This window comes from Lates calcarifer, linkage group LG21, assembly GCF_001640805.2.
Source record: "Lates calcarifer isolate ASB-BC8 linkage group LG21, TLL_Latcal_v3, whole genome shotgun sequence".
Lineage (NCBI taxonomy): Eukaryota > Metazoa > Chordata > Actinopteri > Centropomidae > Lates > Lates calcarifer.
The window spans coordinates 6,697,360-6,709,778 of record NC_066853.1 but is presented as its reverse complement, the minus strand read 5'-3'; the positions used below and the strand labels follow the sequence as shown (position 1 = coordinate 6,709,778).

General features: G+C 38.9%; 1 protein-coding gene across 2 annotated transcripts in view; it reads left to right on the top strand.

Annotated features, from left to right (window-relative positions):
- The window catches only part of si (sucrase-isomaltase (alpha-glucosidase)), a 59,968-nt gene extending 50,079 nt beyond the window's left edge, over positions 1 to 9,889 (top strand). For both annotated transcript variants that reach the window (XM_018681159.2, XM_051065414.1), the window contains exons 42-48: positions 226 to 310; positions 474 to 530; positions 1,324 to 1,448; positions 1,822 to 1,910; positions 3,489 to 3,538; positions 6,216 to 6,386; positions 9,554 to 9,889. In XM_018681159.2, coding sequence (XP_018536675.1) covers positions 226 to 310; positions 474 to 530; positions 1,324 to 1,448; positions 1,822 to 1,910; positions 3,489 to 3,538; positions 6,216 to 6,386; positions 9,554 to 9,631 — 655 coding nt within the window. In that variant the 3' untranslated portion in view covers positions 9,632 to 9,889. The remainder of the gene's footprint in view (positions 1 to 225; positions 311 to 473; positions 531 to 1,323; positions 1,449 to 1,821; positions 1,911 to 3,488; positions 3,539 to 6,215; positions 6,387 to 9,553) is intronic.
- Positions 9,890 to 12,419: the final 2,530 nt, after the last annotated feature.

The following is a 12,419-nucleotide window of genomic DNA, read 5'->3' as shown; positions in this document are numbered from 1 at the left end:
TGAAAAAAAGACATATTTATTCATTTTAAGAGACTCTTATAAAGTCACAGATGGTATTTAAGGAGCTGGCAGGGTGAGTCTGGCAGGGTTATTTGGCTTGCATCTTCAAACCATTGAATTCTGAATGAGTACTTGAGCGGTTGTCTGCCCTGAGGAGACAGGAGAGAACATTAGAAACATATTTTTTCAGTCAGGTTTAATGGCCTCTGTGTTGTCGTGTCACAGGTTTGTGAATGATAAAACTACATGGGACATCTACAGGCAGTTCCTCTGGGGACCTGCTCTACTTATCACTCCTGCCCTCGACAAGGTACAAACACGCATTTGACATACTTCAGCTTTTTTCACCTTTCCTATTAAGATATCACTTGATGATACTTTTCAGTCATTTTAGGGATAGTTCCCAGTCAATCTCCCCTGGCCTGTAGTTCTCTTTTGGTTAATTGATTTTGTCAACTGACTTTGATTGACAGGGAGTCAGGACTGTGAATGGCTACGTTCCTAATGCACGCTGGTATGACTTCCACACGGTGAGTTGTAAAAGTCTTCACTGAATCAAAAGCCTCTCCTATCTTATCTTGCATCTACACATTCAAGCACACCCTTGGTGCAGCCACACAGTAGACAACACTGAATCAAATTTACAGAAAGAGGTAACCACATCTGAGTGGCTGATTAATTAATGCATAATGTAGCTGTACTTTGATAACACTCCATCTGTGCACCTCATCTTGTGATGCACATGGTTTATATCCAAATATATTTTTTTAAACAAAAAACAAATATATATGCAGACCAAGACAAAAAAGTGACTAAAACCACAACTACAACAAAAACCCATATGAGAACGTAATAAGAGACATCTATGACAACATCATTAAAGAGATGCAGCTCAACAACTGCAGAAGGCGCCTTGATGACAATAGCAAACACCCAATCACTCTGTCTCTTTCTAGCTAGGGGACTCCCCATCTGTTAGATGGCATCATAAAGCGAAACAAAACATGAGAAACAACAGTTTAAATGGAGGCATGGGATGGTGGGGAGGAGTGGTTACTTCCATTTAACTTGTCCCCTCAGCAGGTAGAAAAGTAGAAAAATGCTGGAATAAAGAAGTTTTCAAAGACTTTGTGTAATAAATTACAGAAATGTTTCAGATGTAGCCTTTATAGATGTCACAGATTTTACTGCATGCTTTGTGATTTACCGGTGCACAAATGGCAATTTCCCACATAGGAAATGTTGAAGAAAATGAATCAAGGTTTAATTACCAAAAGTATTTCTGGTAATTTAATAGTATGTAATTATTGCTGCTCTCATCAGGCCAGAGATGTTGGAGTACGCGGCCAGATGGTTAACATGCCGACACCCATAGATCATATTAACCTTCATATCAGAGGAGGATATGTCATACCCTGGCAGAAACCAGAGAACAATACATATTACAGGTATGTTCTCACACATCAAGGCTAACACATTATGACAGCACACAGCTATAGGTCAGCATCCTGTGTGTTTAGTGTGAGGTGTGTGTCTGCTTCTGCAGAGAGGTGTTTGAGTGTGTCTCCGTGGAAAGCTAGGTAACAATGCATGACCAACTCTCATCAAACTGAATGTCATCTATGATAGTTAGTGTGTGTTAAAGAAAGAGGCAATGAGAAGAAAAGAAGACAGTTAGAGGGTGATGGGTGTTCTAGCAGCAGGGAGATCAGGTGGATCCCCCCAGCAGGAATGTTAATGTATTTGTCCTCAGCAGCAGGTATTAATAGATGTTGTCCTTTAGCAATCTGCTATAACCCTCTCCACCTCCTTTTGTTTCAGTCGGATGAATCCTTTAGGACTGATCGTTGCCCTAAGCGACAGTGGAACTGCTCAAGGATCGTTCTTCTGGGATGATGGGGAAGGAATAAGTAAATGCACACACACACACACACGCACAAATATATTGACTGTTTGTTTGTAATAGTTCTTGAAGTTATCAGGTAATTTCTTTAAATGGCAGTATTTTTGGTTTTTAACCATGCTAGGGCCAGACTGAAATATGTCGACTAATATTGGATGGACTGCCATGAAAATCAGAACACACGTTCATGTCCTCAAAATGAATTATAATAACTTTGATAAACCCTCTTAGTCTTGTTCGTTGCAAATACTTACATTGAAAAATAAAATGGAGCCGACAAACACCTTCAAGAGAAAACAAAGAACTTAGAACAAAGAAATGTTACTAAAAAACGACGACAAAGAATCCAAACTTATATACAACTAATAATGACAAAACATAGAGTTATTTGGTGTTGTACAGATACTAGAGTTGGTGGCATCAGTAACAATTTGCGTTTATTTATCTATAGAAGCAGTTTTGTGAATTGGGAAGTGAAGATCAACGTGAATGTCTGCAATATCCCCAATATCTCTGAGACTCATGTAGAGCATGAGAAAGCAAGTTGTTTTTTTCACTGAATATGAATTTCTGCATTGATTTTTATCAGTGAGACACAGTCTATCTGAATATAATGTAGTCTCTCTCCACTTTCTTACTGGTTCTCTCTCTCTTACACACACACACACACATTCACACACTCACGTACAAACAGAATCAGCCTCTGAAGTGCTTCTGTGAGAAGATGCACTCCTCTGTGAAAGGCATGTTTCTGTTGGGACAAAGAGGAGAGGGAGCGATAGAGAGAGAACGAGGGATGACAGAGAAGGGGAGTGACAGAAACTATTACAGTAATTCCCCGTGTCGCTGCTTGGAGATATGCTCCCCATCACTCCTCTTTTATCTGCTCCCTCGCTCCTCTCTTCTGCGTCTCCCTGTCTGTCTGCAGTGTAGCCTCCGTATGTTGTTCTTGTTTGCTTTGCCTCTCGCTTTAGCGCCTGCTTACCTGTATTATCTGCTTTTCTGCTGCTTTTTTTCTTCTTTTTTCTGCATTTTTGAGTTTCATTTTAGAGGGTTAGCTATTCTGCTGTCAGGCTGACTCTTCTATCATTGGTCACTCATTCATCAGTTCTATGTTCACTCACTCAGGCAACCAATCAATTATTCAGTCTTTTATACAGTTAAGCATTATAGCTAGTCAATTATTTTTTTTACTTACTATCCTAATTCTATTATTTACTTATTCAATCAACCAGTAATGAGTTGAGGTCATTCTGTATGATGAGTCATTGTGTAGATGAATCTATTAATGAGTCAGTACTGTACAGTGTTCATCCACCCAGTCACTCAGCCATTTTCAGGCATTTATTCATGCAACTACGCAGTGTTTTGTTCATTCATGAATGCAGCCCCTCACAACACAACTTACTATTGGTCTACTTCATCAGGTGATCACTTATTTGTCCATCCAGTCAGTGCGATGAGTATGAACTCAGTCCTGCAGTCAGTATGCATAGTTCTATCCATACACGTAGTCACACGCCAATTTTTTCTGCCCCTCCGTTTCTCGCTCTGTATGCAATTCACCCTTATTTTCTCTCTACAGACACGGTTGAGCGAGGAAAATATCTGTGGACCTCGTTTGCAGCGCAATCGGTGAGTTCAAGGGCCAACTACATGTCACGTCTCCCTTTTCTTTTCTTTATCATCATTATTGTTATTAATGCAGCCAGACTGGAGAATAGGCCCATGCTTTACTATGCAACAGGGCTCTGGTAGGCGGGTGTCAGAGGCTAACTGCTGGAAACCATTAGCATAGGATTTATGCCTAACTCTGGGGTGGTGATTTGAATTGAGCTTTTTCTATTTTTGCCTGTGACAAAGTTCTGGCATTTAAATACTTTTGACACCAGTTGTTAAATCACTTAATAACAGCAGTATTATATCAATCTAGAAGTAGATTAATTTTCATTAGACTTTAACCACAATATACAACATCTTTAACAATAACCACTTCAGTTTTTGTTATAATAAAAATGGTAAGGTGGCAGAGAGAAGTTACACAGATGGCAGAAGCCTTTTTATGGCTATTCTACTATTTTATTGGCTTGGTCCTCTCATTGCTTTTGATGTACAATTTAGCAGTCCTGTGCATGTCATGACGACATTACAACAATTTTACAATTTTAAGAAGGGAGAATGAAACAATAGATACTGTAGGGTAGATGTTGCAGAGTCAGTTTGTAGAGTTTTATGCTCAAATCAAATGCTCCAGTTGTAACAGCTAAGTCATTTGTGCCATCAGCAAGCTGACAAGTCACAATGTCATTTTCATCAGGTGCAAGGCTTTTGTTGTGCATGCTCCTGCTTAGTATTTTTGTGGCTCCAAACTAACATGCTTGCACAGAGGTGGTTGGAGTGGAGCAGCTGTGGTTGTGTTTATGCAGGTCACTGTGCGTTCCTGGTACTCGTTTTGGCACAAAATTGCTCTTACATTTCTGCCTGCTTATTCAACCTCTTATCACAAACAGAAGCACAAACAGCAATTTTGTGGCTTTAGTTGGCAAACACAAACACTGATTCCAAAATGACAAAAAAACAACCCCCCCCCCCCCCCCCCCCAAAAAAAAAAAAAAAAAACACTTTCATGTGTGTTGCACTTGCCTCTTTCACCTAGTACAGATTTGAAAATGTATCAAAATACCATACCAAATACCACACCAATCACCAGTGTGATCAAAATCTGTTCTAGTTAGATTAATGAGTGATTCTTATAAATAATGCAATCCACAGATGCTTCCCTTAGGCCTATCCCTTAGAGTAGACTGAATATTTGTAGCCATCATCCAGCATTAACAAGGATATGCACTCCATCTACAGCCTCTAATTTGATGAATATCCTATGTGTAATGGGTCATTAATCAGTATTTAATTAATTAAACAAAAGGACATGGACATGTCCAAATATTTGGACGAATGTCCAAAAAAGTGCAAAAATCTTACCATGCAACCCAAGCAATACAACTTTAGCTGTGTCACCCCATCAACCTTGGCACATAGGCTTTTATGAGGAATCATGACATTACCAATGAGTTAAAAAAAAACAAAAAAACAAAAAAAAAACTAACTAATCTGAAATTGTGCCTGCAAACACAAGCAGAATTGTGACATTGACATTATGAAAGCACAAACATAGAGCCCAGGCGTTGTTGTGTTGTGTTGTATGAGCAGAAGTCTTACGGCTAAGTTCAGTGAGAAGGGAATGTTTACCAGGCCACAGTTTGATCACATTTTGACTCAGACATGACAGAAACTCCCTAATCACTGGGACTAATGGGACTAACCCAGCCCCATTTGCTTCTTAGCCAGGCAAAGGCACACAATCACACACAGACACACATTAATGAGCATGAGTTTAATCACAAACATACACACATACATTATGTGCACACATCTACAGTATACACATACACACATACAGCTACCATGGCCAAACATCTGTGGCTGTCCTCTGCCTACCATCAGGCTCATTCCAAAGCAATTTCACACAGCGATAAAACAGGCACACTGTCTGACAGCCAAAGGGGGAGAGAGAGCGAGAAAGAGAGCGCAAGTGTGTGTGTTTTTGTGTTTGAATGTGCTTGTGTGTGTGTGTGTGTGCATGTGGGTGTGTGTGTGAACAGGCAGATGTGAGAAGATGAGGATAAGTTGGGCAATGAGGCCAGTGCTGCCTGGCAGATTAGCAGATCGCATGCCATTTTGGATGGCTATCTGAATGTAGGTGTGTGTGTGTGTGTGTGTGTGTGTTCTTTTAGCACCATATGAGTTTTGGACCCTTGGAGTGAGGTTGTTTTTGCAAAGTGAGAACATTTTAGACTTCCTCAGTTTTTAATGGGCTGTCAGTACTTTTAATTGATTAACTGATAACACGTGTGTGTATGCATGTGTGTGTGTGTGTACCCGAGCATGTGTGTTTCTCGCGTGAGCATCAGTATGACTTAAAACTATTCAGACAATCAAAATCTTCATGCAGAAGATTATCTACTCAAAGCAAAGCATAGAGAAAAAAATATAATACGGTGGATATAAAACTAATGATATGGAGAAAGATACTCAAACGTTAAATCTCACTCAGTAAAGAGATGAAGCATGGGATAAAAATGAAGAGGGGTGGGGTGGGGATGGGACTCCATTGCTCAGCTCACTAAAGCATATTTTCAGTAAATTGTACAGACAACAGTGCAAGTTTAAGATTGATGACCTGATATAATATTTATCCCATTTATAATAACTCTCTTGGTCTCTTTGCGTCACCCAACACATTCTCTTCCAGAACACTTTGACCAGTCAGGTTGTCCACAATGAACTGGCCCCTGCTGACCGCTTGACCCTGGGTGTGGTGAAGGTTTGGGGCGCAGGCAGTGTTAGGATCACAACAGCGATCTTAACAGATGAGAGTGGAACGGCGCATACACTCACCCCGCAGCACAACCTTAACACTCAGGTGAGTCTTCTAAATATGTATCTGTATTACAAGTTACAGTTCATGTAGTACAAGCTAAATCATTTAGAACTAACTCTTTTTAAATAGCCTTAGAATTATGTGCTCTTCATGCTTTCTGCCATTGTGTGCTAGCCTCTCTGTGATAAACACAATTCAACAGACTGTTGGCCAAAACCATCAAGTACAGGAAATCGTCTATGACCACAAAAGCTCTTAACAAAAATGAAATACCAGTTTCTGGAAAATGAGGGGCATTTTTGTGCACATAATTGTAGACTGATAACTGATAATATGTGTTAGATCCTATTTACTTGTTTGTTTATATTTTTTATTCAATTTACCATTAAACAAACTACATTATATGGAAGGTTTATAACCACATAAAAATAAAAAAAAACATTGAAGCAAAGAGAAAAATGTTTTCAGTTTCATTCCAATTCCAAGTGAATTGCCTCACAACATTTTCTTAAAATCAACTGTAGACATTGTTATTCAATAACAACTTTTTTTGCAGTCATATTCATTGATCCTTAAGAACATAAATACTAGACTGAGGTATCTGCTGGGAGAGACAGGAAACTTAAATAGTAACAGAACAATATCAACTCATATGTATACAGGTGTACATATTCCACTGCATCACGCATACGAACTAAATTTCTGCTCTAGTAACCTCAAAATAAAAATATTCATCACTGTTAGACACACAATCAGTGTCATTGAATTTAATTGTGGATTTGTGCATTAATATCATAGCTCAGTGATCCTCTTTCATCATTACATGAACACGTCTCATAAACACACCCCAGCTTTCACGTTGATTGAGCATTTCCCTGCCAGTCAAAAACCATCACTGGAAAAAAAAAAAGGCCTCAGGTTCACAACCCAACCCCTGCTACGCCGCACTGTCATCTAATAGCTGTAATCAACTCTGCATCCCCCTCTGACACTGTTGTTTTGTAATGAACACAGAGCTGAAGACTTGACTCAGGACAGCGATTTTAACACTGCTCATGTAAAATGATTGTCACTCCCTCATGCTCTCTCCATCATCTGCTCCAATGGTTGAGTGGGAAGAAATGTGACAGAAAATCATGGGGAATTGTGTACACAAAGCCTAGCCATATGCCCTGTTAGAGCATTTGGTCCACGATGATTCATTTGCACAAAGTGCCTTGCGGTACAACACTTAATTTCATTTTTAGTGGCCACTGTGAAAATTGAGTACTGGCATACTGTCTGTTCTTTACTTCAAAGGAATTTCCCACAGTATATGTGTCTAAATCTCCTTTGTAGTCGTCTGTAGGGAGATCACTGTCAGCTGCAAGGTTCAGCTAGAGCTAAGGACACTTCAGAGAAGTGGGAATGTTCACTAAAACAGGCCTTCGGATGAGGTCATGTGGCTGAAGACCAGCCTTACTAATCGTTCAGAGAGCTTGTAGAGATCTAAAAACACAAACAGGAGTGGGGATGAAGAGAAATATGATATGATATGATATCATATGAGGAGATACATTGCTATCACCTCCACCTCAAACATATACATGTACTTTATATGTTTGAGAAGGAGGATGGATGATATGGAAGACTACCACTGAAGGAGGAAGCAGGAAAGACAGGGCCAGGTTTAAAAGGATAGCATGTGTTCCCTCTCCTCATTTGGCCTGTGATAAAATATTCCTGTCGAGGTTGTGTACTGTACTCAATGCACTTATCAGGAGCACGAAAATGATAGCTACAGCAGCTCCATAAATAATCGTAGGTGAAAAAGCCCAGAAGTCATAGATTTATACTGTTCTTGGAGAAGATGGACAGGGAGAAGCAAGAAGAGAGGGCAAGAATTGCAGATGAGGAAAGTCAGAATGACAGAGGGATTTGGAGGGTGTGTGCATGTGTGTTGGGGATGCATGGATGAGTTGAGAATAATGAAAAGACAGAAAGACAGTCCATCTTTGGGAAGGAGGGAAGGACGGACAGAGTGCGGTGGAGGGAGAGAGAATGCATCACAGAAAACAGATGGAGAGAGGAAGAGAGAGGTGAAAGAGATAAACAGGGAGAATGAAGGATGGGTGGAGGGAAGGAAGAAGGGCAGAGAGGAAGGAGAGAGAGGGAATGAAGATGACACAGTATGCACATGGTAATAAGTGGTTTTTCAGCACAAGACAATCCATTCATCTCTCTAACTATTGTCTGACAGGGTAACAACTTGAAAGAAGCAGTAAGCAGCTGGTACAGTGTCATTAAATACAGTGAGGCAGGAGAGCTATTTCTGTACAGGACGGAATGTTTTATTCTGAACATTCACAGAATGGTTAATCACAAGTATGCCATGGTTTGACTTTACTGGGGACCCATGCTGTGTATATGGCATAAGTAAAATGGTATTATTGTGTTTTCAATCAGATACAAGATACAGAGCATGAGGAATGCACTGTACACTGCCTTACATTTGTCACATTTAGCTGACGTAACTTAAAGGAAGTTACTCTAAAGAAACTTTGAACAAGTTCCATCCATGCGTTTATCCATCCACGATCGGTACCTGCTTGTTCAAAATCATGGAGAGCCTCATCCTATATGGAAAATGTCCTGAGTGAAAGGTAGGGTACAGACAGCACAGGTGTATTACAGGACTAACATATACCTATTATCTTATATATTATCTTATGCATCTTTAACATGATCGTACAATGATGATAATAATGTTTCCTAATTTAATGAGAACATGAACTGATGGCATGTTTCAGAAGTACTCTGCAGAAAATGATACATTACTTTTGTTTGGGCTCTCAGAGACCCAGCTGTAAAACAAAGTCAAATACAATAGATTTACATTATTATGTACATCTGTGTTTGATGCTGATGCTACTTTTCATGTAGCACTACACCTTCAAGTTCCAAATATGTCTCTTTGGTTCTCTGTTATTGGAGATTTATAACAATTTGCCCAAAGAGGTCTACAGGGACTTACACCACTCTGTGGTCTAAATGACACAAAATGCAAGTAACATCATTATGCAGGATGAAAACCTATAAAAACCTGTGTATTACTTAGTACTTTTTGACATACAGCACTGGAGTCTGTGGGGCCCAGGATAAATGAAGAAATAAAGCCAATGTTAAAAAACAAGTTTAATAGTCCTCTCTCTCTCTTCTTGTGTCTACAGGAGCTGATTATAGATGCTACTGCAAAGTCTGTCCGGGCGGATCAGCGTTTTACCTTAACATGGAGGACCAGCATCTGATCAAACAAACAAACAATGAACATACCTGTATAAAATGGTCCTTTGCCATAAATTATGATGTGAAGTAAATGCAATGTTTTTTGAACATGAAATCACCTTAATGACACAACCCTAACTGAAACTTTTTTTTTTTGTGTGTGTGTTTTACATGACTGTGCCTTTAAACCTTACATAACATTACACTGAAAGGAGTACAGGCAGAAATACTGCCAAAACATGACATGTTGTAAATTTACAATACATCATTTTCAAAGGTAATTGTTTTGTTTTTCAATATCCTCAATGCAAAACAACAAATTAATAAAGTGCTTGACATTGAAAATCTGCATATAATATTGTCTACTGTATTGTAGACTGTAGTATTGTCTATCTCTGATGAGACTGAAAATAGCATAGATACCAGTGGTGTGAGCTGTTTCCATCACACATGCTAGTTACTTTTGGGGAACATGTTAAAGTTAGTTGCAGTTGCTGCAGCTAAAATTTCCATTTGAATTATTCACAGTTCACAGCTGTTTGGGGGTAAAGCTCAAAATGCCAAATTTCTTCTATATTTATATCCTTATGTCTGGTAAAACCTAAAAGAAATATATTTTCTTTAAAAATGAGAATTTATTTATTTTCATTTTCATTATTACCAAAAACTTCAACTTTGCTCTTTGAATCTGAACTTCATTTCTGTAATGCCTGTTTTATCAACAAACCCTATGTTAATACATTTGACCTACACAAATTTAGGCTCTTTTTCATTTAATGATGAACAGGTAACATATTGTTTCCAATTTGAGTTATTGGGATGTGATCAATTTTACCAGTGGAGGAAAGAAATGTTTGTTTGTGTCCACAACACTTTACCTGCAGAGCGAGTAATTTTATGAAATTGTTCTGGTCCTTACTTCACAGCCAACAGCTCGGCAAAATGAGCAAGCAGGTGTTTCTAATAAAATAACAAACAGTCAGAAGTAATGACTAGTGGAAAGAAACACCTCCAGTCTGCTTCTGACTACTGGAAATACTTTGATTCAAGAAAAGGATATCGCTGTGATTGAGTGTACTCCCATAACACAGTGAATGGCTACATTTAGTTCATTGGCATTTTACAGCGTGTTTTGTGTGTTTGTGCTTCCACAGCTGCACATATGCATTCATCTGGACATGTATGTGTGTGTGTGTGTGTGTGTGTGTGTGTGTGTTGGGGGTGGGGGTGGGGTGCCAGGAACTAAACTCTAATTATAGCTCTCACCTGCGGCGAGCTGTCTACCTGTGCTTTGTCTCGTCCCATTACTTCCCCATATAATGATACAGTCATCCATTATTCAGCCTGCAGTAAATGTAATGATATCAATTTAGCCATGGGCAACTCAAATTGATTTCCACTCTAATCGCCACTCCACGGGCAGGAATGCACAGAGAGGTGGGGGTTACCACTGAACAGGGGATGTGGGCGTGTTTCTGTGCTTGTGTCAACAGAAGTTTAGATTAGTGATGAGTCACCACAGCCCCTGTCTCCAGGTATATGTGATTTTGAAGAGAAAAAGTTCTCTGTTTTGACTTTCAAAACAAAGCCAGCCACCCACGAGTGCCAACAGGACTAACTGAGCTGGTGATCTGACTAGGCACTTTTCCTAGATTGATTCTGAAATAATATGCTGCCAGTAGAAGAGAAGAGAAGAGAAGAGAGGAGAAGGCTGAAACAACCAGGGTTTTTATCTGTTCTTCTACATTTCTACACTGGGGTCTTCTGATTGTATCAGTTGTTATAAAAATAATATTACATCTCTAATCTTGCTGGAGAACAAAACTTCATAATGAATGACCCCTGACATTATCAGCATCAGATTTTGTTGTTGCAAATAACCATTTTTACATGTTTTCTCATCTGTCAGAAAGTGTGTATCAACCACCTCAAAAGACAACACCACAGGGGAGACAAACCTGGCTTTCTTGGTGGACATCAAGAGACACTCATATCTTTTTATGCTTAGATGTGTTTGGCTTAAACTATAAAAAAAAGAAATGTATCCTTTTGCATAAGTTAATGAACTGTCTAGATTGCAAGACTTATTTTCTGTAGCATATATATATATATATATATATATATATATATATATATATATAGATTTCAAACTTTTTCTATACAGTATAGAATTTTAAAAAAGTTCAATTCTTTCAACACAGCCAACACTTTTCTACACAAAGTCTCACTTATTGTCATTGTCTGTAGATCAATGTGTTTTTTCTCTGACTTTCTGAAAGAGAGTCCATCTCACCAGACAACATGCTTTTAAATGAGTTGCAGTAACAATATGTCTTTGTTACTGAGGTGACTGACAGATACAAGTGTGTCACAGATGAAGGGGGAAACAAAGAGATAAAACAACATGAGAGAAGGAAAACACTTTGACAACATCAAAGACTGTAAGATGTGACGTGTGTGTGTGTGTGTGTGCTGCTGATGTACTTTTGTGTATAAAGTGCAAAATTAAAGTCAGCCTACAGGTTACAAATATTGATGAAAGCATGTAGTGGGTGATAATTGGCAAATTGCATAAACTCTATAATCTTGTATTCTTATTTTGAAAGGACAGGTTACACTTCTCTTCCCTCATGTATCCCTCTTTCCATGTCATATATACAGGCAAACGATTAATAACCCAAGTATATAAAAGAACCCTTGTCTCACTTTACTTTATTTCCGTGTGCTCTAATACACCCTTTCACACAAATGCAGACACACACACCTTTTTCTCTCATCCTGTCATTTTGTGAGCACAGCTACTGTGTCGAC